This window comes from Humulus lupulus, chromosome 6, assembly GCF_963169125.1.
Source record: "Humulus lupulus chromosome 6, drHumLupu1.1, whole genome shotgun sequence".
Classification (NCBI taxonomy): domain Eukaryota; kingdom Viridiplantae; phylum Streptophyta; class Magnoliopsida; order Rosales; family Cannabaceae; genus Humulus; species Humulus lupulus.
Window position 1 is genome coordinate 156,397,770 of NC_084798.1, and position 25,596 is coordinate 156,423,365.

The 25,596-nt window shown below is 39.8% G+C and overlaps 1 protein-coding gene, 1 long non-coding RNA gene and 2 other non-coding genes across 4 annotated transcripts; all 4 read right to left on the bottom strand.

The window, feature by feature from the left end:
* Window positions 1-6,358: 6,358 nt before the first annotated feature.
* LOC133782629 (uncharacterized) lies at window positions 6,359-7,274 on the bottom strand. The gene is made up of 2 exons (XR_009870620.1): window positions 7,125-7,274; window positions 6,359-6,939 (listed from the first exon to the last, which is right to left on the bottom strand). It is a non-coding gene; the product is annotated as an uncharacterized LOC133782629 (long non-coding RNA).
* Window positions 6,798-6,870, bottom strand: TRNAF-GAA (transfer RNA phenylalanine (anticodon GAA)). Its single transcript has one exon. It is a non-coding gene; the product is annotated as a tRNA-Phe (tRNA).
* Window positions 7,122-7,335, bottom strand: LOC133787815 (small nucleolar RNA U3). The gene has a single exon (XR_009872807.1). It is a non-coding gene; the product is annotated as a small nucleolar RNA U3 (small nucleolar RNA).
* A 4,555-nt stretch (window positions 7,336-11,890) lies between these two features.
* Window positions 11,891-15,763, bottom strand: LOC133782630 (uncharacterized). The gene is made up of 13 exons (XM_062221964.1): window positions 15,509-15,763; window positions 15,199-15,312; window positions 14,590-14,700; window positions 14,450-14,512; window positions 14,245-14,358; window positions 14,012-14,161; window positions 13,820-13,897; window positions 13,522-13,743; window positions 13,352-13,438; window positions 12,899-13,018; window positions 12,688-12,780; window positions 12,304-12,511; window positions 11,891-12,102 (listed from the first exon to the last, which is right to left on the bottom strand). The coding sequence occupies exons 1-12, from the start codon at window positions 15,689-15,691 to the stop codon at window positions 12,452-12,454; spliced, it is 1,395 nt and encodes a 464-aa protein (XP_062077948.1). The 5' UTR covers window positions 15,692-15,763; the 3' UTR covers window positions 11,891-12,102; window positions 12,304-12,451.
* Window positions 15,764-25,596: the final 9,833 nt, after the last annotated feature.

Here is a 25,596-nt window from a genome sequence, read left to right on the forward strand (position 1 = left end):
TTTGAGTTCACAAACTTTTTTTCACTTGAGAAAGTCAATAGGAGTTTTTATGTGTTGAATAATAACATGTGGTATTCGAAAATAAGCTATATAGTTTGAGATTTCATCTTCTAACTTGACTATTTGCATATGTGAGACTTTCTTCAACTTGTTTTTCACAGTCATATGTCTTGAAGTGATGTAGGCTTGCTGATGTTTTCTTGTAGTCTTACTTGATGCGTGATTTCTCATCCTTGGTAATTGCATTGATTTGTCTCCCCTGTTAGAGATGCTTTATTGTTTAGTTCAAAAGCTACCATTGGGTCACTTTGCTTTTTGTAGTTTGCTCCTTCACTTAGGACTGTATGCCTGTAGAGAGGGCTACCTATGTGCTTGGGTCTCTAATTGGTCATTTTTGAGGGGATTTCTAAAAAAAAACAAAAAAGGAATAAAAATATACAAAAAATAATAATAATTTTGAGGGAGAGTTTGCCTGGTACTTCTATAGCAGGCAGCTCATGAGGACACTTCACACACTAATGGAGATTGACTTTCTTTGCTTCTACCTCGTTGAGTTCTATCTTGTGTCATGTTAGACCTCATTTTTGTCTCTGTCAGGTTTATGTTACAACATGTTATATGTCTGTTTCAACAATGTGAAGAAAGTCTTTCATTTTGCTTTGTGTCTCTTGGTCTGATGGTTATCTTTTTCTTTATTGTATTTAGTTTCGAGCTATTTGTTTTAACTCCAATGTCCTTACTCTTGTTTTGTTCTCCTATGTTCATTTAAAAAAAACAAAAAAAACGACAACAAATCTCAAATTAGTTTTTTTCTATAAATTTTTCCCTCTAAAACGTCTCTCTCTCTACCCCGTCCCTCTTCTTCCCCAATGCTGATACCAAATGTCAACCGCCTCTACGCCCTTCGCTGTCCTAACCCACCATCATCTCCCTCCTCCGAGTCCTCCCATCCTCCATCCCCTGCCTCAGTCCCACCTCCGTCCTCCATCCCCGAACCAACTAACCCCGAATCCTACCCACTTCCACCACCGCCCAAAGCACCATCTCCGCCCCGCGACCCATCTCCCCATCCACCAACACCCACCACACCCTCTCCACCCCGCGACCCATCCCCTCCTCCTCCTTGAGCACCATCTTTGCCCCCACTGTCTGCCAATGACCCCTCACCTGCCACCGCCCTCCTGCCCCTAGAGGTATTGCCACTCGTACCAGAAACTGCACCCAACTCACTGCCCTCCCTATGCCTGCTCCACCCAAAACCTCAGTTCGTGTCAAGACCCTTGCTTGGAAGCGAAAGGTTGTCTCTGTGCTATTGCTAGCTTCCTCATTGCTTGAGAATGCTCCCAAGATGCCCAAACCTGCCACCAAGCCTTCTGCCCTAAAGCCCAAGTCTGCTCCTCTAGTTGCGCCATCATCTTCTCCTGCCAAAGGCAAAGGAAAGACCTCCACTTCAGTGTAGAGTCCAAGAACTTTACTTAGCTAGTTAGATAGTAGTAGTAATAGTAATAGCTAGTAGTAGTTATAATATGATTATTACTGTGGATTTTGGTTCAAGCCGGGACTTAGTTGGACACTCGTAGCAATACTTATAGATTTTATAAGTTTAACATGTAGTTTAAGAATATTAATTATAACCTAAGGTTTGATTAATATGACTGATTATGGTGATGATAATTATTATACTATAAGGTTTAGATAGACCCAATAAGATATTAACACTTGTCATGTGCATGTTTAATGAGAAATTACGTATTTTTGAGGAACAAGTTTATTAAGAGCAACATTTGAAAATCCTAGGGTCTGCCAGCAACTTTAAAATCGTTAAAGGACTTAGTCAAGGCTGTTTACTCAATTCAAATTAGGCTGAAAAGGTGTAATTACGTGTATACTATTTCAGCGTATGCCGATATATCACAGCTCTAGGGGGCGATATATCGCCATACAAGGATACGAAAAACACGTAGCTTCGCACAACAACCTCAACGAGCCTCGGGAGCATCAGTCCAGGCAATATGTCTCCTAGCATGGGAAATATATCGGCTGTGGTGCATGGTTTTTGAATGATTTTGAAACCGATCTCATTTTAATCCTTAACCTCTTGATAAGTCCATAATCTTTTTAACCGAGTCGTCAGCCTCTGCTGAATGATTATTCAAATGTTTTTCAATTAAAAAGCCATTATTTTATTCAAGCTAAATGAAGATCTTTTCATTCTTGAACTCTATAAATAGGACCTAGTACCCAGCCATTTCTTCATTCATCAAGCTGAGTTCATAGCCTACAAGCTGCTAGGATTACTTTAGAGTGTTAAACACTTGGGTTGGGGTTATAAGCTTTATCATTACAAGCTTACTAAACACTTGGGAAGTAAGGTTTATAGTATATTTCGGTTTCGAGGTGTAGTTCGGTCATAGAAGCATTCAAGGTATTCCTATTCTTAGTTCCTTTCAGTACTGTGTCATTAAGTTCTTATAGTTTTTCTCTACTCAATTCCTAACTCATCTTCTCTATTCTTGGTTAGGCATCTAAGTTCTTCGAACTGGAGATTTCTTGTTGGTAAGTATCTTTTCGATGGTGTAGCTCATTCTTTTCATATTTTTCTTTTAGAATACTCACCTTTCTCAATTATGGTTTTTAGGAGTGTTCCAAAGTCCCGATCTTGTTCTCACATTCTGGTTTTTTGTAAGGAAAATAGGGTAGATTTGTATGCTTTTATGTTGTTGATATATGTCTATGTTATAAGTATGATATTTTTTTTGTTGTTTTAGTATATGAATTGTTTAGATAACAAATCACATAATTTGTTTAGATAACAAATACATAACTTGTTTAGATAACAAGTCCCAATAGTAGATTCCTTGGGCATATGATTGTTTAGATAACGAGCCCCATAAATTTATATGACTTGTTTAGATAACTAGCCCCGTAAATTTATGGGCATATGATTGCTTAGCTAGCAAGTCCCAAGAAGTATGATGGCCATTATAATAGATTTTTTATTTATATAGTCATATGATTATAGTTTATAGCTTATGTGTATGTATATGTTTCATGCTTGTAGTAGATTTTCCTTGCTGGGCATTAGTCTCATTCCTTTATGTTTTATATGTGCAGGAAAATAGTTATGGCGGCGGGAAAGGTTCTTGGCAGCTTGGGGATGTGTATTGAGGGAGAATGGAATCGGTGGACTGCGCGAACGATTCGAGGATGAAGTTTTTTAAGTCTTTTAGTTATGATTTCTATGTATTATTTTTCCGCACTTAATTTTGTAACCAATTTATTTAAGTTATGTTTTGTTTTATTTTCAAAACAATGGGTTCCCATATCCTAAATGAATTCTTTTATGTATTTCAAACCTTTGCTTATAGTTTATAATAAAGTTATAGTTATTTCGTATGTATGTTTTCTTAAGATTAGTTTAGTAGTATTTAATGGTCCAAGGTCTAGAATAGTTGGGTCGTTACATTCCGCTTTTGCGAAATTGGGTAACATCTTTCTCAATAAGAATAGACAGTCTAAGTTTGATTACGCATTTCCCTGCGTAAATCGCAGTCAACCCCTTGTTTTTTAGTGTAGCCCTTAGCTACTAATCGAGCCTTGTATCAATCTATTTTACCAGTAGGAGTGTATTTGACCTTGTATATCCATTTGTTGGCAACTGTGTTGGAACCAGGAGGAAGAGAGACAACTGCTCAAGTGTTGTTGTGTTGTAAAGCTTGTAGTTCTAGCTGCATAGCTGATTGCCATTCTGGTAATGTAGATGTTGATTTGTAGGTAGTTGGTTCAGCAATGTTGTTTGCAGCAAGTATGGCATCGCTGAAATGAGAAGATAACTTGTTATAAAATAAATAATTTGTAATAGAATGAGCTGTAGAAGAAGTAATATTATTGCAAACATAGTCAGCTAAGTGTGGAGGACGTGAAATGTGTCTGCCAGCCCGAGTTGTGGTATCTTCCTTGTTTAAAGTGGGAGCTGTTGGAATGGAAACTTCGTCAAAATTAGACCTGCAACATGGTAAAGTAGCTAGAGGAAACATGGAATCAATCAAGTTATATTGGTTAGTACTATGAAAAGGAAACATGTTTTCATGGAATTGAACATCACGAGAATAAAAAATTTGGTTTGTCTGAAGGTTAAGTAAAGTATAGGTTTCCATGCCTTCAGGATAACCAATGAATATGCATTGTTTTGAGCGTGGAGAAAATTTATGCTACTGACCAACTAAGGTGGAGGCATATGTGAGACACCCAAAGGTCCGTAGATGGTCATAAGCAGGATCTTTTTTATGTAAAAGCTGAAAAAGAAGTTTGATATTTCAGCAACTTAGATGGAGTTTAGTTAATGAGATAAACAGATGTTTGCACTATATAACTCCAATAATACAATGGTAGAGCAGATTGAAAAGAAAGAGCACGTGCAACATTAAGTATGTGTTAGTGTTTTCTCTCAACTATTGAGTTTTGTTGAGGAGTGTCAACACAAGAGTGTTGTTGTAGTGTTCCTTTTGTTGCATAAAAAGAAGACAAGTTTAATTTTTTAGCATTATCAGATCTAACCATTTTGATGTTGGAAGCAAATTGTGTGTTAATAAGAGTGAAAAAATTAGGGATAATAGTGCTAACATCTGACTTAGCCTTTAGTAAGTAAATCCATGTGTATCGACAATCATCAAAAATAGTGAGAAAGTATTTATATCCTTCTATACTAATAATATGAAATGGACCCCATATATCTAAATGAATAAGATCAAAAGGAAGTGCTGAAAGATTATTATTAGAAACAAAAGGTAATTTCCTCTGCTTTGAAAAATGACAGATGCTACAATGTTTTTCATAGGGCTTTTGTACTGAAAATTCAAAAGACTTATTTAAGCTTTTGGTGATGGCCATAGAAGGGTGTCCTGACCGAGTGTGCCATTGAGTGGCATCAAAAATATTATTACACAAGATCGGTTGACTAAAATCAAAAGCAAGAGAGCTATCTTGTTGAATAGTGTATAGATTGCCAGACTTTTCAGCTGTCCCAATCCTCAAAGTCTCCTCCTGAATAATGCAATAATCAGAGTTGAAAGTTAAAGTGAATGCAACATTTTTAGTGAATGAAGAGACAGAAAATAGGTTAAAATGAAATGGAGGAATGTAAAGAACATTATGTAAAATAATATGTGTGTTTATTCAGCAGTTCCAATGGCAGTGACAAGGATTAAGATTCCATTAGGAAGACAAACATGCTTTGGAAAAGGAATAGAATCAAAATAATAAAAGCAAGATTTATTGTAGCATATATGGTGAGTAGCACCACTGTCAATAATCCAATTAAATGGAGAGAAATTACTAGCAAAGTTTGAAAGAGGGGTTGGAGTAGAATCTGAAATTGTAGCACCTTTGTTCAAATGTTGAGTGAACAAGTTGATTAATTGTTGACATTGAGTTGTCAATAGGCAGGGATCTGGGTCTTTGGTGGTGGAGGATTCGGTGGTGATGGAAGCAATGTTGGCAGTAGCTTTGAGTTTTTCATGAGGCTTTTGAGGAGCACCATATCCAGGAGGGAAGCCATGTAAGAAGTAGTACTTGTCAATTAAATGTCCAGGTGTATTGCAATGGGTGAAAAATGGTCGAGGCTTCTTAGACCTAAGAGGGTGATATTGTGTTGTTGGTGTTGTTGCTGCAGCAATGGTGGGGATGGAATGGACAGTGGTAGAGCCAAGATTCCTATAGCTTTCTTCTTAAATGACCATAGAAAAGACCTTAGAGAGATGTTCGGGAGAGGGTCAAGCAGAAGAATCTAAGCACGAATGGGATGATAAGACTCATTCAACCCTGTCAAGAACTGTAAAACTTGATCAAGATTGTAAAAATCATTGAGTTTTTCCATTGCTCCACAAGTGCATATGGCAGTAGGATGAAACTCATCAAATTCATCCCAAAGAACTTTGAGTCTAGTGAAGTAAGTTTGAACATCTTGGTTGCCTTGCTTGAGAGCAATAGCCGATTCTCTAAGTTGGAAAACTCTAGGCCCATTGCATCGATTGAAACAATTAGACAAATCTTTCCACATAGCAGCTGCATTGGTACGAAACATGATGCTTTCGGCAATATTGGGGGAAACAGCATGATAAATCCAGGAGATCACCATGTTGTTACATCTGAGCCAATGGGATAGGTAAGGATCATTGGGAAGGGTCGGGGAAGGAATCCATCGACAAAGGCAGTCTTGTTCTTGGCTGCTAGAGAAACAGAGATGCCTCCTTTCCAGGATTGATAGCTGGGACCAGTACGAAGAGAAGCTATGAGGATGTGATTTGGGTGATCGGCCGAGCTCAAGAAGTAGGGAGTGCCTTCGACTTGGAGACGAGGCCTTATGTTGATGTGCTTGGGAATAGAAGAAGCCCTTTCTTGAGGAATTTCAATGGCCATCGATTCTTGATGCACGCGAGGAAGAGTGCTGGTTGTGGTTTCGCCATGGACATGAGAATTTTCTGGGCGATTTGCAGCAGAGGGGACATCGCCGGATGTGGCTTCGCCATGGGTGGTGGAGCTTCTTGAACCATGGAAATGTGGAAGGGCGGCAGAGCAAAGAAGAGGAGGAAAGAAGATGAAAGAATATTAGGGTTGTGTAGTATGCACTGATACCATATTAGGAAAGAAAATAAATTGTAGTGTTCTTGTGAAAAGGTACACGAAATGGTAATATAGTTAACAAGTCTAACTAATAGAAACAAAGAGAAGCTAATACTAACAGAAATTTTAACGGAAAAGTATTCTAATAGAAACAAAGAGAAAATAAAAGGGTAATATGCGGTGAGCGTGGATCGAACACGCGACCTTCAGATCTTCAGTCTGACGCTCTCCCAACTGAGCTATCCCCGCCTGATGGTCTACGCCTCACTACAAAATGCTTTGTTTCAAGTTGTAATCTTTCTTCTCTGTTTCGTTTCCCTGAAAATGCAGTAATAGACCAGAGAAAATGAGTACTCGGGAATCTTACAGGGAAAAAGGCACACAGCAGATATTATTTCCTGTTGCTTGTTTTCATCTTTTTCAGGTATTTTAGAATGAGGGTATCTTAGACCGGAAAATGCATGTTTTCTTCTGTGCATTAAAAAAAAAGGTATGGGAGAAACCTGTCAGATAACCTTTGTGACCATCCCAGCCAGCAGAAGTTTGACAGAGATGGATCCTCTACTGCCACGATGATCCGAGGGAACATCAAGCCGTTAATCACGCTCTGATCACACGGTCATGATTCATCGTCCAGATTTGGTTTCCTGTCTCCTTGGAACTCAAGGACACTGGAAAGAGCCTGTAGAACAGATCCTGTTCAAGTAAGGTCGTGACGACGACTCCGAATGCTTGAATATAAGTAGATAGCTTATTACTAGCACCTAACCGATATGGGATGGAGTTGTTTTGAGGCCGCAAGTTATATTGAATATTATTTCTTTCTTAGATCTCCTGTGCTCCGGACAACGTGACAAGTTTTTTGGTCTTATTCTGCTTTATTAGTTTTAATAAATTATAAAACTCCAACTTGCTAGAATATTATAGTAATTGTTCAACATTGGAAAATGATTACATTATTTTTTTCCCCCGTTTTATTTTACTGTTTTAGCAATTACTGAAATTGACATTAGTGTTCAAATATGCATCACATTTTAAAAATGAATTAGTTAATCTTATGGAATTTATTTCCCAGATATAAATTTACTAAAATGTTATTAAAATGTAAATTATTTTGATGAAGGTCATAAAGCAAAAACCATGAAGAGTTCATCTCAATTATAAAGGAAAGTTTTAAGTCATCAGGAGGCTTTAAGCTTGCAGATTTGTTTCCTACTCTCAATTTTGTTACCTTGATCAGTCATCTCTTAAGGAAAATATACATTGCTTCAATAGAAATAGAAATGGTAAAAATTATTACAATAGACAAAATAATACAAATAAACTAAAATTAATTAAATAATATTACAACTCCATGAATGAAATTACAAATTATTAAGAGAAGAATTAGAATAAGAGAATAGAGAAATACAACTTTAAACAAAAGATACAAATAAAGTAATAGTGTTTGAAACAAAAAAAATGAAATAATTACAACTCTAAACAAGATATAAAAGAAGAAAAGCAATAGTCGAATAGGTAAAAACAAGAACAAATAACAAGAAACTCTCACTCACACAACAAAAGTGAAGAGTGTTGGGGATCACCAACTTGAACAAGGTTTGAAACCTTTGTCCAAAAGTTTATTTCCCTTAACTCAAGCACTAAGGGAACTCTCACAATTTTAGAAATAGCTTTCTGGAATTATCAAGTCTCTATGTGTTTTCTAGCCAAGTGCTCTAACATAGAATTTATCATCTCTAGATAAGTCATATTTTTCCTTTTGGCAACACCATTGTGTTATGGTGTATAAGGTGCGGTGCACTCATGAATTATGTCATTTTCTTCACAAAATATATTGACTTTATTAGAGAAGTACTATCCTCTTCTATCACTTCTTAACACATTAATCTTTTTATTGAGTTGATTTTCAACTTCTAATTGATACGCTTTAAAAACATCAAAAGTCTCATATTTATGCTTTAAAAGAAACACATAGGTATATCTACTAAAATCATCTATAAAAATAAGAGAATACATTTTACCACCTCTAGTTAAAACAATATTTTATTCACAAAGATCACTATGGATTAAATCTAGTAAATTAGATGATCTTTCTACACTAGGAAATGGTTTCTTAATAATTTTTTCCTTAACACGTGTTTCACATTTTCCATAGTTTTTAATATTGCATTCAAATATCACATTTTACTACTATTTTTATGGTTGAAAAGCATATATGAGATAGTCTAAGATGCCATAAAAATAAAGAATCATACTCAATAGTATAAGTGGAATTAGCATTTTTATTGATAACATTGAAAGTTACATCATTGATGCACAACTTAACTATACCCTCACAAGAGTACCACTTTCCCAAAAATACATTGGATTTGGTAAGAATAAGTTTACCGGACTCAAAAACGGTTTTAATGCCGGGCTTGCCAAGCAAATCACTACTTACCAAGTTTCTACTCATTTCGGGAACATAAAGCACATTCACAAATGTGAGTATCTTGCCAGAGTGAAAAAGACATCAATGGTACATTTTCCAAGTACCTTGGATTTGTCCTCATTGCCCATTTGAATCTTATGGTTGCCCTTTGACTCTTCAAAGGTCTTGAACAATGATTTGTGATAGGTTACATGGACGGTGGCACATGTGTCATACCACAATCTCTTCACCTTGTCTTGGACCGCATTCACCTCACTAAGGGTAGCAACTATATTCTCCTCTTGAGTTGCATTTACCTTAGGTCCTTGTTGGTTTGTTCTATGCCTACATTCTCTAGCATAGTGATATTTTTTCTCACACACAAAGCAATGACCTTTCTCGCCGTTAAACTGGTTTGGGTTGGTTTTTGGACCCAAAGATGTCTCATTGCCCTTCTTGCATTTCCCTTTGTTTTTGGGATGTTTTGATTGTGACACCGCATTTGCTTTGGAAGTCTCTCCATTAGACAACTCCACAAGTTTGTCTATATATATATCGATTCCTCCTCAATTCGAATATGCTTGTGGATTTCTTCCAAAGAATGATCCTCATTTTTATGAAAGATTCTTTTCCTATAACTTCTCCAAGTTGGTAGTAATTTGCCACTATAGCACCAACTTGAAAGGCCCCGGGAAGCTCAATCTTCAAAACTTTCAATTTGTTAACAATTATATTGTAGATCATGTATTTGAGGAAGAATAGGTTTATCACAAAAAAACATGAAATCAATATATTGAGAAATCAATAACTTTTTGATACCTTCCTCTTCTGCCTTGAATTTTGTCTCAAGTGCATCTCATATCTCCTTTGCCGACTTGGTCTCGGTGTAGAGGTCATAGAGCCTATCGGAAAGGGCATTGAGGATATGACCCCTACAAAGGAGATTGTCCTCCTCCCTCTTCCTTCTTTTCTCCACCACCTCAGGAGTGTCCTTGTCGGATGGTGTTGGGAGAGGTTCAAGTGTAGACTCTAAGATGTAGGCGATCTTGAGAGTGGTCAAGAGAAACATCACCTTGTCTTGCCATCTAGTGAAATTGGATCCATCAAACCAAATCAACCTCACTAGGTCTTGGTTCATGATTTTGATAGTCTCACCTTCCATTGAAACAAACAAGGGGTAAACTTTTGAATGTTAGGAAAATATATATTACTTCAATGGAAATGGTAAAAACTATTACAACTCTAGACAAAATAATACGAATAAACTAAGATTGATCAAATAAGATTACAACACTATGACTGTAATTACAAATAAATAAGAGAAGAATTAGAAGAAGAGAACATAGAAATACAACTCTAAGCAAAAGATACAAATAAAGTAATAGTGTTTGAAACAAAAGAAATAAGAGGATTACAACTCTAAACAATAAATACAAATAAATAAAAAATAAGAAAAGCAATAGTAGAAAAGGTAAAAACAAGACCAACTTGAACAAAATTTGAAACCTTTGTCCAAAAGCTTATTTCCCCCTAACTCAAGCACTAAGGGAACTCTCATAATTTTGGAAATAGCTTTCTGGAATTATCAAGCCTTTAGGTGTTTTCTAGCCAAGTGCTCTAATGGATAGAAAAATTGTGTCTTACAAGTGAGAAATAGGCTCCTATATATAGAGTTTAGAGACACCCTTTGAATTTCAAATTCCACCAACCCCATAGTTGTTACCAATGTTTAATTGGATGTTTATGGAATTAAAATAGAGATTTTGGAGTTACTTAGGATGTTGGAACTGTTCATATTGGAAAAAACTGAAAATCAAATTTGGTTGTCAGCCTCACTAGCCGCGGGCACTTGGTCTCTGTCCCCCAGGCCGCGGCCACCAATACCTCTGGTCGCGACCACTGGCCATTTTCAACACACAACTTTGTGCTGTTTTCCAAACGATTCCAAATCACTTCCGATTGATTTTGTAACCCCCAAACACATTATTGGGAACTCAAAATTGTGTAACAACAAATCTACACAATATTGAGCACTATTTGGGAGTTACAAATTCGTAATTGAATTTGTAACACCAAATATATTACATATTTGAATATTCACATATATCCAAATATTATAACTCTGTTTTATATGTTACAATATGTGACACTCTTTGTCACATCTTTTTAATCTAAAACATTATATTATAAAATAATATAACATCATCCAAGGCCTAAATTGGAGAGACTAAAGCTGAGGGCTGAGAGGATAATAGAAAACATCATTTCCAAGAACATGTATAGAAGAACAAGTCATTAGTGAAAACTGGTGGTGAAAGTGGAACACATGAGGATTTTATAGATGTTCTTAAGTTTCATAACAAGGGTGACCTTGGATTTTCCTAAACAAGTGACAATGTGAAAGCAGTGATTTGGGTAAGTTTTCCAATTTTCTATTGCTTTCTATCAAATTACTTATACATAGAGATATTTGCACATGTATGAGTATCCGGTTTCATCTGGATATGTGCCCAATATACATATCTTTTAATTTTTTTTATACATTGATAAACACTGTGGCCTACTACCATCCTTAGAAATATGCTGTCTTGAAGATTGACTTACTCATGGATGAATGAAATTGGACAGTATCAAATGGGGGGCCATGATGAGGGTATTGACACATTGGTATATAGAAGCATATGTATACCATTGTTTTTTTTACCAGTTTTCTGATGAGGAAATCAGTAGTTTTTTTTTAGGGTAAAAATCAGTAGAGTTAATGATTAAAAACTAATCTGACTATAGTCTTATTAATGTCTGTCAATTATTTTTTTCTAAGTAAATGAAAATTTATATATAGAGAGAGAGAGAATATAGAGAGTGTGTTGCAGTCGTATTCCTTAAAAAAATGATTACAAGATTTGTATTGTCGAAATCAATCCACATTGTTCTATTTAATACAAAAAGTCTCACGAACCCACAAATGAATACATGAATGTCTTGGTCTTCACTGTAAGTTGGCTTGAATATGTTATTTTACAAGCTTCAACTCCCCTCTGAACAGCAAACTCACAAACTGTCTCAGGCTGCAAAAAGAGCAGAGCCTTAATTTAACATAAAAAGCCCCATATTCCACGTAAATTAATATGAACAACAATGGAAAAACTCAAGATATTACCAATGTGAAATCGATAATAATTAAATCTAAGTGAGTTGTATTGCATCACAATGAGTTTAGACAAGAAACTCTAGAAGTCACTTACGGGTACACAATATAATGGTTTTACCTGTATTGAGAATTGAGTAGATAGTTGAGGTCTGTTATGCCAGGGGTACACATTGTTATCATCACCGTGTGAACTGTAAAATTAAGAATGAGCCTCGACAAAAATCGTAGCATCATCATCATCCTCATTGTGAAATATCAGCCTTCTTTCATATGGATTTTAAAACCTCTTCAAGGACTAGTCCCCACTGAGTCCAATGGGTGCCACCCTGCAATGGAAAGTTTAAGCAAACTTGTGATTCAGTTTGGGGGAAAAAGAAATGATAAACTACAACTGTAAACTTTTATATCCTTTAAAGTTTACACTGTTTTCAAATAAAAGAAAATTCTATGATCCATATCAGGAGGAAAGAAAATTGGAGAAGAACAAGCATGGACGACATACCTGGCAATATACAGCATAGGGTTCTCTTAATGGTCCGTCACATGAAAGCTCACTTGTACTTCCATCAATGAAAGTTCCATCAGCAAAAATGACCTGCGACATATTTGCTAAGATGGTGATAAAGAAAACAAAATAGACAGAAAGAAACAGCACCAAAAGATCTATCCAAATCACATCATATAATTGATTTAGAGCTTGCATATGGCCAGACCTCAGAGGCATATCCAGGAGTTGTACCAGCCACTGGCTTAGCAAATGAACCTACTGGGGAGATTCTTTGTACAGCCTCACAAAAAGAAAGGAGACGTTCACGGCTTCTGAGTTGTACGGCCTGAAAAGTATCATAAAAATGAGTTTTTCTCTAGTTTGTTTGCATCATGGTAGCACCAAATTGAGAAAGAAATCTAGAAAGTTAGGTATTAGCATTTGATAAAATTATATTATACAATCAATTTTTATGTGCATGCAAAGTGATCCCCAGAACTAGATTACTATATCTTCAATTTGAAAAAACAGAGTTTTCTTTTAGTTAATATAAGAAATGAAACTTGTATTTAAAATAATGTGTTAATACACGTGATAAAAAAATAGTAAGCAATTTAGCGAAAATTAACTTTTAAGAGTTCATTTCATAGAGGTTGTATACATAATAAAGAAAATTAACCTGTACAGTATCATGACGAGTAACACGGGGAAGAGGCTCTACTTTATACCCTTTCGATGCCATTACTTCAGCTACAAGAAGGGTTCCCTAATGTTACACAAGAATAATAAAAATTCAATGTTGAGCAGTGTGTTTAAAGTAATGAACAAGGATGCTGCAAATTCTAGTACCTTGATTGCCTCTCCAACCATTTGAGGTGAAAGAAATAATCCCTGGAAAAAGGACCGCATAATATCACCAGGAGTTGAGCCACAATCTACTCCAAGCCCTGGTGCCGACAAACGAGCTGCTGCTGCTTTCACCCATATCTCCTTCCCTGCAACATATCCACCACATGGTGCTATGGTTCCACCTGGATTTTTAATCAAACTTCCAGCAATTAAATCTGCACCCTGCACATGATTATGGTAATTTTATGATCATTTTCAAAAGTATTGAAAGAAAGGGATGCAAAAGTATGTCACATACCACAAGTGGAGGCTCAATACTTTCAACAAATTCACCATAACAATTATCCACCATGACCAAACAATTAGGATTCTGCATCTGTTAAATGTGAGTCAAACAAAAAAAAAAAGTAAGTATTCAATATTAAAGAATTGACAAAATGTTGTTGCAAATAACTAGGCATAAACACAGTGATTGTCCAGAGAAGCTTACCTTGATTATCTTAATTGCTCTACCTATCTCACTCACACTTAAACTCCGACGCCATGAATAACCACGAGATCTTTGTATGAGTGCACATTTTGTCTCAGGTTTCAAAGCCCAGACAAGTTTATCCCAGTCAAGTCCACCATCCTCAGCTAGCTGAAAATAATCAACATGAGAGCATTTTACAAAGAAGAAAAGGAACTTTTACTTTTTTTTTTTTTTTTGAAGTAGTAACTCACAGGAACTTCTCGATATGTTACTCCAAAATCTTTCAAGGACCCCATCCTATGAGAGTCCCTTTTTCCAATAACTTCCTCTAAGGTGTCATAAGGAGCACCTGCAACTGCCAAAAGCTGACAAAGAATTCAGCCTAAACTGCATTATAAAACAAAAGACGACAGCAATAGTTTAAACTAGTTAATAAACTTTCAATAGATAGCTCACCTCATCCCCTGGCCTTAAAATAGCAAACAATGCACAAGTTATAGCATGAGTTCCTGAGAAAAACTGGCACACAGATGATGAGCAATTGAATGTACAAAATACTCATCTAAATAAACACAAGCAAACCATATGTGGCAGACCTGAGAGCGAACTATCGCAGATTCAGCCCCAACGATTTCAGCAAATACTTGGTCAAGTGCTTCACGTCCCCCAGCTTCATCATGACCATAGCCAGTACATCCGGCAAAGTGCTGATTTTAGATGTATGGAGAACAAGATCCATAGTAAAACCAGACAGAATCAATTACAACTTCCATATACACAGCAATGGTAAGACTAAAAATATAAATTCCTAAGTCAAGAGAGGGCATGAATCCAATGAAATTAGATAACCATACAGAAAACTGTAGTGCATCATCCCATGAGCAATATAATTACGCAAATACACATTGCCTCTACACGTACATGATTGCATAAAGAATACATATAATTACTCGTTAAAAATTCTCCAGACAATATAAGCTCTTTCACTTTAAGGAATGTAAATTTTATATAATGGGACTTGAATACCGCACCTTTCACTCACACATACTCAACCACCTCACACTTCAGCTAGCCTTGAGTGACTAAAAGCTACATTATAGTATCAATTATCCGAAAAATCAAAACCATGGTTTTTTTTTTCCACACCCAAATATGTACATTTCAATGAAAAAAATAGTAATTAAAATATCAACTATTACACTTACATGGGACCCAACTCGAGCATTTTTGAAAGCTTTAAGAACACGGCTGGTGTTGCAAGCAACCAAATCATCCACAGCTCTGAACTCTGAATATAAGGAGTCCACTGCTTCAATAACCTGCACACAAAAATGAGGACCCTTTACCAATTCACACAAGATTAAGCAATCTATGTTTTTTTTCCCTATTTGATTACATTAGCAAGAGAAAAAGGAGCAAGTCGATGGAAATTTTGCCAAACAAAATCCAAACTTTATTAGCAAATAAAAGTTTCTATGTATCTCGAAATTAGCATAAAGCGAGAGAAATACTCACCTCTGGAACAAAAGGGCTGTCCTTTTGATGATAATGGTGAGTAATTTGAGGGACTGAGAGTTGAGAGCTTGAACGACGAGCAGTGAACATGGGTACTGAAGATTTAAGAGTGGGTGCAGGATAAGAAAGGATAGCACAGGACAAGCCCCACATGCTAGAGCAGTAGGAAGAAGAAGTGTCCATTTTCTTTTTCCTCTACTTAAGGAGGGAAGAAGAAGATGACTTTACTGTATTTGGGTATTCTTCTTTTACTATGGCTTAATCTCATTTTTAGTACCCAAAATATAAAGAAATAATAGTTAGTTGCTCCAAATAAATTATTGGATTTTTTTTTCATATTTATGATTATTTTTAGGTTGTTTTATGATATTTAATGTTTCTATTTTTTTTTAATGTCTTTTCGATTTGAATGTTCATATTTATAGTATTTTTTCCATAAATTTAAAAAAAAAATACATAAATATACCACATTTCTAATCATATTTATATTCCTTTTATTTTTTTTCAATTTTTTATATTTTCCTTCAATTTTTATTATCTTTCCAGGTTTTTTTTCTCCTTTTTTTTTTCTTACCTCTTTTTTCTTTCATTTTTCTCATTTTTTTCTTTTCATTTTCCTATTTTTTTTCATATTATTTTTATTCATTGATCTTTTTTTTCCTTCTACAGTATTTTTTTTCTTCATAATTTTTTTGTTTCCTTTCTTTTTCTTTTTTTTTTCATTTTTTCATTCTATTTTTACTTCTTTTCTGTAATTAATATTTTCTCTTTCATCTTTTTCTTTTTTTCACACATAAGTTTTTTTTTTCTTTCTTCTTTTCCTTACTTTTATTCTTCTTCTATTTTTTCTTTTTTTGTTCTTTTTTTTTCCTTTTTTTCTACCAAGATTTTCCTTTATCTTTTTTTTTTCTTTCTATTTTTCATTATTTTTTTTATTCTTCTTTGCATTTTTATTCACTTATGTATTTTTTTTCTATTTTTCATTCATTATTTATTTTGTTTTTCATATTTCTTAGTTTTCTTTCCCTTTTTTTTTTCCTTTTTTTCATTATTTTCCTTTGATTTTTTCTTCTTTTTTTACAATTCTTTTCTCTTTCCGTTTTTTTTCACACATATTTTAACAGGATTTTTTTTCAAATGGTAGTCCTCATTCTTTACACTTTATAACATTTAGGTCCAAAAAGTTGATTTTGTATAAGTTAGGTCCTCAATCTTTTCAAATCATATCATTTAGGTCCCTAATGCTATTTTTATTTCTTTTTTCTTTCAAAATACATAAATAAAATATAAAAAATAGTGAACTAGTCCAAAAAAAAAACTGGACCACCTACTTTATAACAATACCAAACATGACATTGAAAAATATATATTTTCATGACATTTTAAAAATATTTAAGGGTTTTATAAATTAAATTAATTTTTCATTAAAAAAAAAATCTTACCTATAAAATTTTAAAATTAATAACTGAACTATCACGAGATTATCAATATTTATAATGTACATATTTATTTTTTATTTTGCAAATTTTTTCTATAATGCAACTTATAACTAATCATATATATATGCACATTGTTGACGCGGTTATTCCCCAACAGGTAATTAAGAGAAGAAGAGAAATGGATTAGTGCTAAAGGTGAACCGAAATAGATATATATGATCTTAGAGGATGAAAGATGTGACTCAAGACACGTTTTTTAAGTGGTTCGAATGTTAAAATCCTTCTACTCCACTAGTCAATATTATTGATCTATACTGAGTATTTGATTACAAAGTATTTCTTACAAGAGATTATTTTTCCAACCCCTATCAACTCCCAGGGTCTCCATATTTATAGGAGAAGGCACCTGAAAGTTGGTAGGAAGGTCATCCCGTGACCTTCTTAGCTGTCGTATCAATTCTGTGACATTCATGATTAATTCCTAAACCTGACACATAAGTGTGGTCAAATCAATAGGTAAGGAGGTAATGGGCCGCACGGCCCAACCCAGTCGTGGGTGTCTGAACACGCACGTTCCTGCTGCGTGTCCGAGAAGTCAGGGGGATATTAGATACGTGATGCCTGATATATGCACGTTTACCTTGCGTGTGTTGACTTCACAAAGGGTCACAGCCTCCATATCCAGCTCGTACCACGAGCTGCATACTTAGCTCGGTCTTCGACCTTCGGAATCCCTGCCCCGGCCTTGGGCGGTGAAGGCGAGCTCTTGGGGCTTCCTCGAGCTAAGAAGCTCTTGGCACGACATTACGACAGAAGCTCCAGCCCTGGGGATGATCATGAGGTAATCATGGTTAGGCCGAAGCTCGGCTTGCTAATCAGCCCGTGGGAAAATCAGGGCGTACATCTGCCCCCCAAGCTCCTGCTCATGGTATATCACGCCGTATATAAGACCACAACAGGGGCTTTCAGACTTCCCCATGAACTCTTCGTATTCCACTTTTTACGCAGGCGCCTGATACGTGGAACATCGTGGGTGGTGACGGTACGTCTTACGAGAACCGCATTTAATGGCCTAGCCTATGCCCAGCCGTCGTTTCGTATTTCGAGTGGAGGGCCTCGGATCCCTCATCAGGACCATCCAACGACCCTCTACACGTGATCCTTTACGCATATAAAAAGGGGTGGCCACCCTATGCATGGGCCACCCTTTCATTCAAAAATTTTCAAACTTCTCTTCTTCTTCTCTCTTTATCTCAGAAGAACAAACCCTCTACTTTGTTACTGCTACTTTCAACGTTCAAGAAGCTTAGGCGCACGGATTTCTTCAAAGTTTTGGAAGCCAATACACCGACGAAGCTTTTACCAAGGTGACACCTCCATCCACCTCCCAGCCACACATTGTAAGTTTCCTGACCATGTGCGTTTTGAAAATATATGCCACTGTAGCATAGGTAAAATTTTTACTGTAGCCGCATGCAAGGTTTTACTGGGTTTTGTGGATACGGAGGGTGAAAGCCCTTTTTAGGTTAGGGTATCTTTGGTGTAGGAAACCATTTTAGAGTATGGGTTTTAGGATGCTTTCTCTGGGGAAAATTTTCTGGGTAGGAGTTTTGGTAATTTTAGGTGCAAAACCGGGTAGCTTAGGGAACACGCCTCACAGGCGGTTTTGCAATTTTCTGCCTACTGAAACTTTCCCCCCAAGGCAAATTCTATCCTAACCCTCCTGACACACGAATCCCGAGTACTCGGGGATCTGTTGGGAGCACAGGCGCGTGTTCATCGAACCGCGTGGTCCCACTCTCCACAGGCTGGGCTTACCTCAGCTCGTGCAAATAATAATTGCTTTTTCCTCATGCTTGGGTCGCATTTTCTGAAATGTTTTCTTTTGTTCGTTAGGCGACCGGATGGCTCCAAAGAGGAATCTCCCCCAGAAGAACGTCAGCAGCTCGGCCTCCCAGCAGGACAGAGGAAAGGCAGCGATGCCTAGCTCCTCGATCCCCCGCTTCGGGCCGGCAGTGGAGAAGGAGGTCGAGGTGGCCCCTGATGCATTCTTTGAGGCGGAGAGGATCGTCTCAAAGATAACCGACCAGGTGAAGATTAACAAAATCTTCATTTCCCACAACATCGCCTTGGGGAAAGCATCCGTAGTGGCCCGACCTGCTTTAGATGGCGAGCGGAGCTGTACGCCGCTCGACGAGTCGTTCGCGGCCTGGAGCGGTGAACACTTTAAGGCAGGGGCCTTCCTTCCACTGGATCAGTATTTTGCTGATTTCCTCAACTACGTGGGGTTGGCCCCGTTTCAGCTCCCCCCCAACTCCTACCGTTTGCTGGCAAGGTTGAGGTATTTGTTCCAGAAGCACGAGTGGGAGGTAACCACTCCTGCAGACATTTTATATTTCTTCTGCCTCAAAGCCAGCTCGGACCAACGGGGGCGAGGCGACGGGTTTTACTATCTAACCCGGTTTCCCAATACGGCGGCGGTCATCGAGCTGCCCAGCCATTCTAATGACTTTAAGGACCAGTTCTTCATGTCAACTGGGTTCCGGAATTGCGAGCATCACTATTTCAATCGTCCTCGTAAGTTTTCTCCGACCTTAGCTCGTACTTTAAGTGTCATTTTAGCTCCTCCCGTACCCCATTCTGACTCAGAATAATCTTGCAGCCATCTTCGCGAGGACAGAGAAATCTGTGACCCTCGGGGCCCAATACGAGACACTGGCGGGCTTGCCCCCCAGTGAGAAGGACTACCGGGTGCTCGTGACGGACGAGACGATGGTGGCTTGTAAGCTGATTTTCCCAAATCAGACTTTGAATCTAAGGAGGCCTCGGGGGCCTCCCCCAGTTCGCTCCTCTATGCCCATCATCGTGGAGGAGGTCGCGATGGACGAGGACGAGGAGGACGAGACTCCACTTGTGAGGAGCAGGAAGCGGGCGCTGGAGGTCGCCTAGATAACGGACGAAGAGAGGATCCAGTCCGGAGCAGCCGTGGGTCCCTCGGGCCAAGGTAACCTTTACATATTTAGGAACTTAGATAGGGCCATTGCCGACCCCTGGCTAGCTAGATTTAACCCCCGACAGCTCGTCCATCGTCACCGAAGTGATCCGGACCTGGACACAACCCTGCTCCACTGCGTCGATCGGCTCGTGTTGGACTACCAAGATAGCCGACCTAGGGGTACCGTAGTAGTAGATAACACCCTAGCCTTTAGGTCGATCCTATTCGAGGAGTACGGGACCAACCTCCGCTCATGGCCATCACTCCGGAGGGGTTTCTTAGCTCCGGGGCTTAGGCAGTATGTAGGAGAATCTAGCCCTGAGTCAGACCCGGACCCAGAACTTGCGCCAGTCCGGGAAGTAATCATCTTAGGTTCTTCTTCCAGCTCGGGGGGTAGGGCTCCCTTAGTATTTGCATACTTTTTACCTTTAACCCTTTGTCTTTGTCTCTGTATGGTTGCTAACTTGTACTAACCATGTTTTTGTTTTGACAGAAGAGATGTCTCAGTCCGAGGAGAGCCTGCGAGGCGCAGTCTTCGGGGGGAACCCCTCAGCCGGGCCAAGAATGAAAAGGCTCCGGGTGTCCAAGAGCGCCGCTGGGGTCTCCACCAAGTCTCCGGCAAAGGAGAAGGATAAAACCCCGGCCGACCAGGTCGCGGGAGCGATTCTTCCTGCTGCAGGAGCAGGCCAAATGCCTCCACCACCTCCGCGAGCTCCAGCCGCCACCCAGGACGCAGGAACGGAGCTCGGGACTTCAGCCGTGGTGGCCTCCGATGTACGCATCCCAGTCAATCTCCAGGACCTGGAGAAGATCCCGGAGGCCTTCCGGGGAACGGTGTATGAGTCGGCGAACTACGCCGTCATCCATATATACAAGTTCACCGAGAAGGAACTCCGGGCTATTGAGACAATGAGCCCGGTTGGCGTAATGGAGTCTTCAATGAGCATGACCCGAACGGTAAGCTGCCCTGTTTTCTTTAAAGCTTTTACCATTACACTTTGCCCTATTTTTCCTCTAAGGCAATTTATCTTTCATTTCTCGCAGGGCGTCTTCGCTCTTCACCGGAGCATCATCAGGGCGAAAACTCAGCTCGAGGATATGAGGGTCGAGCACCTGGCCTCTCTTCAGGAGGCTAAGGCGACTAAAGATGCCTTGGCGACCTCGAAGGTCGAGTTGGAGAAGACTCGCTCGAAGGTCCAAGAGCTCGAGACCTCCCTTGCCACCTCGCGGAAAGACCTCGAGGCTGCGAAGACTGAGATCCAGGCCGCCCTGGAGGCCAAACGGACCACTTCGGAGCAGTCCATGGAAGATCTGTTCTATCACTGCTGGGCCTACAATCTGGAGGCTGACTTTTCTTTCATGTCACCGAGTCTTTGGGCGCGCTTACTGGTGAAGTTCCAAGCTCGCCTTGAGAAAGAGGCGCCACCTTCGGAAACTGGGGAAGGCTCTGGCGCAACGGAGCAGGGTGAGACAGCGACCTCCCAGGGGCCATCTGACGGAGCTTAGGGCGTTTTTTCTCTTTTGCCCTTGAATATTTTTAAGTATTTTTTTTTTGATGTAACCTTTGCATGAGGTGTTTTCACCTCGAGACAATTTGCTTTGACGTTTTTAATTTACGCTTTTTCATGCCTTTTCGCGCTTTGGTTACAATAATTTTTTTTTGAGAAACTTAGTTCGCGTTAATTTTTATCCATATCTCGAGCTCTTTAGGAAGAACATTGATCAATAGATTTAAATTAACTTCTAAGTTCTATGACCCGGTTAAAACCAGGAACTTAATTTGAAAACTTAGTTCGTGTTAACTTTTATCCATATCTCGAGCTCTTTAAGAAGAACAACGATCAATAGATTTAAATCAACTTCTAAGTTTTATGACCCGGTTAAAACCAGGAACTCAATTTAAAAACTTAGTTCGTGTTAACTTTTATCCATATCTCGAGCTCTTTAAGAAGAACATCGATCAATAGATTTAAATCAACTTCTAAGTTTTATGACCCGGTTAAAACCAGGAACTCAATTTAAAAACTTAGTTCGTGTTAACTTTTATCCATATCTCGAGCTCTTTAAGAAGAACATCAATCAATAGATTTAAATTAACTTCTAAGTTTTATGACCCGGTTAAAACCAGGAACTCAATTTAAAAACTTAGTTCGTGTTAACTTTTATCCATATCTCGAGCTCTTTAAGAAGAACATCGATCAATAGATTTAAATTAACTTCTAAGTTTTATGACCCGGTTAAAACCAGGATAGGACTTAGTCAACGTTAACCCTTATCAATATCTCGTGCTTTTAAGAAAACAATGGTCAATCGATAAGAATCAACATCTAAGTCGTTAAAGAGACCTGGTTATATCCAGTTACCATATGCCCCCCAAGTAACTGGGAAAGGGTCTTTCATGGTTACTTTAAGATATACACTTGCAAATATGCGTAAAACGCTGATCTTCAATAATACATAAAAAGTGGCCTTCCAGGCCTTACAAGTGGATCATTGATAGTATCTCTTTAAGTGGATGGCGTTCCAAGTCCGCGGGACCGCCCCTCCATCAAGTCGAGCTAACTTATAAGTTCCCTCCTTGATGACTTCGATGACCTGGTATGGTCCTTCCCAGTTCGGTCCCAAAACTCCATCTTCCGGATCTTTTCCGGCGAGGAAAACTCTCCTCAGGACCAAGTCGCCCATGCTAAAGGCACGTTTTCTGACCTTGGTGTTGAAGTAGCGGGTGGTTTTCTGCTGATAATGGGCGAGCTGGAGTTGCGAATCCTCTCGCCTTTCCTCAACCAGATCGAGGGAATGGCACAGGAGCTCATGGTTTCGATCTTGGTCATAAGACTGGACTCTATGCGAAAGAACCTTTATCTCCACGGGGAGGACTTCCTCACTCCCAAAGGTTAAGGAAAAGGGAGTATGACCCGTAGGAGTCCGATGCGAGGTCTGGTATGCCCATAGGACCTAGGGGAGCTGTTCTGGCCAGACCCCCTTCGCTTCATCTAATCTTTTCTTGAGGCTCGCCTTTAGGGTCTTGTTGACAGCTTCGACCTGGCCATTAGCCTAAGGATAGGCCACGAAGGAGAAACTTTTTACAATCCCATGTCTTTTACAGAACTCGGTGAACAGGTCGCTGTCGAACTAAGTGCCGTTATCGGAGACGATCTTCTTGGGCAGGCCGAAGCGACAGATGATGCTTTTTACCACGAAGTCAAGCACCTTTTTGGACGTTATCGTTGCCAACGGCTCTGCCTCCGCCCACTTAGTAAAGTAGTCGATGGCTACCACGGCGTAACGGACCCCACCTTTTCCAGTGGGGAAGGCGCCAACCAAGTCTATCCCCCAAACGGCAAACAGCCATGGGGACGAGATCATCTTCAGCTCGACCGGAGGAGCTCGAGCAACTGCAGCGAATCGCTGGCACTTATCGCACTTCTTCACATACGAGATCGAGTCTTTGGATAGAGTTGTCCAGTAATACCCTTGCCTAAGAACCTTTAAGGCCAAGCTTTGCCCCCCGGTGTGGTCTCCGCAGAATCCTTCGTGAACTTCTTGCAGGATGGCCTTTGCTTCACTTGGAAGAACGCACCGGAGGAGAGGTAGGGAATGCCCACGTCAGTAAAACACCCCATCGACCAACGTATATCTCGGAGCTTGATACAAGATTCGCCGTGCATCGTTACACCCTTCAGGCAGCTTGCCCTCGATGAGATATTCAAGAATGGGGGTCATCCAGGTCGGCCTGGCGTCGACCATCTCGACCTCCGCCCGGTCTTCTTCTATACTTGGTATTTCCAAGAATTCTATTGGCACCAACCCCAAGGTCTCCGTCTCTCCCGAGGTGGCGAGCTTGGTAAGAGCATCTGCATTAGCGTTTTGCTCCCGAGGTATCTGTTCGATCGATCCTCGCTCAAATACGGACAGCTCGGCTTTTACCTTTGCCAGATATGCGACCATCTTGGGTCCCCGCGCCTGATACTCGCCCAGAACCTGGTTTACCACGAGCTGGGAGTCACTGAAGCACTGGACGGAGCTCGCCTTTAGCTCCTTGGCAATCCTCAGCCCGGCCAACAAAGCTTCGTACCTGCCTCGTTGTTGGAGGCCTTGAACTCGAACCTTAGCGCGGAGTGGAATCTATGTCCCTCGGGGGATATCAGAATGATTCCGGCCCCTGAGCCGTTCTCGTTGGATGAACCATCCACGAAGATCCTCCACAACGATTGGGGCGAGGTGACCTGAGGTGAGCCTTCTGCTGGATTCTCCTAGAATCTCGTGCATTCTGCCACAAAATCGGCGAGGGCTTGACTTTTTATAGCAGTTCGTGTAGTGTAGAAAATCTCGAACTGACTGAGTTCGACCGCCCATTTTAACAAACGTCCCGATGCTTCAGGTTTTTGCAAAACCTGCATTAGAGGCTGATCGGTCATGACGTGTACTGAGTGAGATTGGAAGTACGGCCTGAGCTTTCGCGAGGCCGTGATTAGGCAAAACGGTAATTTTTCCATCAGTGGGTATCGTGATTCTGCCCCGAGAAGTCTCTTAATGATGTAATAGACTGGCTTCTGAACTTGGTCCTCTTCTCGTACCAGTACGGCACTAGCTGCATCCTCAGTGACAGCTAGGTAGAGAAAAAGAGGCTCTCCTGCCTTGGGTTTGGATAGCACGGGCGGTTCAGCCAGATGTGCCTTTAGGTCGAGGAATGCGCTTTCGCATTCTACTGTCCATTCAAACTTCTTGTTTCCTTGGAGCAGGTTGTAGAAGGGCAAACCCTTATCGGTTGACTTGGAAATAAACCGGTTGAGCGCTGCCACTTTTCCTGTTAAGCTTTGGACATCTTTCCATGACCTGGGCGGAGGAAGCTCAAGCAGTGACCTGATCTTATCGGGGTTTGCCTCGATTCCTCAGGTATTGACTATGAACCCCAGGAATTTCCCTGATGCGACTCCAAAAGTGCATTTCTGGGGATTGAGCCTGATGCCATATTCTCGTAGTATTTTAAAACATTCTTCCAGGTCGGAAACATGGTTATCGGCAGTCTTTGACTTGACTAGCATGTCATCAACGTACACTTCCATGTTTTTACCAATCTGGTCCGCGAACATTCTATTTACTAGCCTTTGGTAGGTAGCTCCGGCGTTCTTCAGTCCGAACGGCATGACCTTATAGCAATAGACATTAGTCGGGGTCATGAAGCTGGTGTGTTCCTGGTCCGCCGGATTCATCGCGATCTGATTGTAGCCTGAGTACGCGTCCATAAAGGACATGAGCTTGTGTCCCGCTATGGCATCCATCAGCTGGTCAATCCTTGGCAATGGAAAACAATCCTTGGGGCAGGCTTTATTCAGGTCGGAGAAGTCGATGCAGGTTCGCCATTTTCCGTTGGGCTTTGGAACTAGCACGGGGTTGGCGACCCAAATTGGAAACTTGGCTTCGCGGATAAAGCCACATTTTTTGAGCCGGGCTACTTCTTCTTCTAGGGCTTCAGCCCGAGTTGTTCCTAAACGTCTTTGCTTCTGAGACTTGGCAGGAATGCTTTTATCCAGATGTAGCGTGTGCATGATGACACTCGGGCTAATCCCCACCATGTCCTCGTGGGACCAGGAAAATACGTCTAAGTTAGCCCGCAGAAACGTAGTCAGCTCCGCCTTCCTCTTGCCGCAGAG

What these genes read in the sequence shown, in the direction of transcription:
- LOC133782630 (XM_062221964.1), bottom strand. Translation starts at nt 15,691, where the DNA reads ATGGACACTTCTTCTTCCTACTGCTCTAGCATGTGGGGCTTGTCCTGT. An exon ending in TTTTAAGGCCAGGGGATGAG is followed by an intron (nt 14,359 to 14,449) that starts GTGAGCTATCTA and finishes ATTCTTTGTCAG; the next exon opens with CTTTTGGCAGTTGCAGGTGC. An exon ending in GAGCAATTAAGATAATCAAG is followed by an intron (nt 13,898 to 14,011) that starts GTAAGCTTCTCT and finishes CACATTTAACAG; the next exon opens with ATGCAGAATCCTAATTGTTT.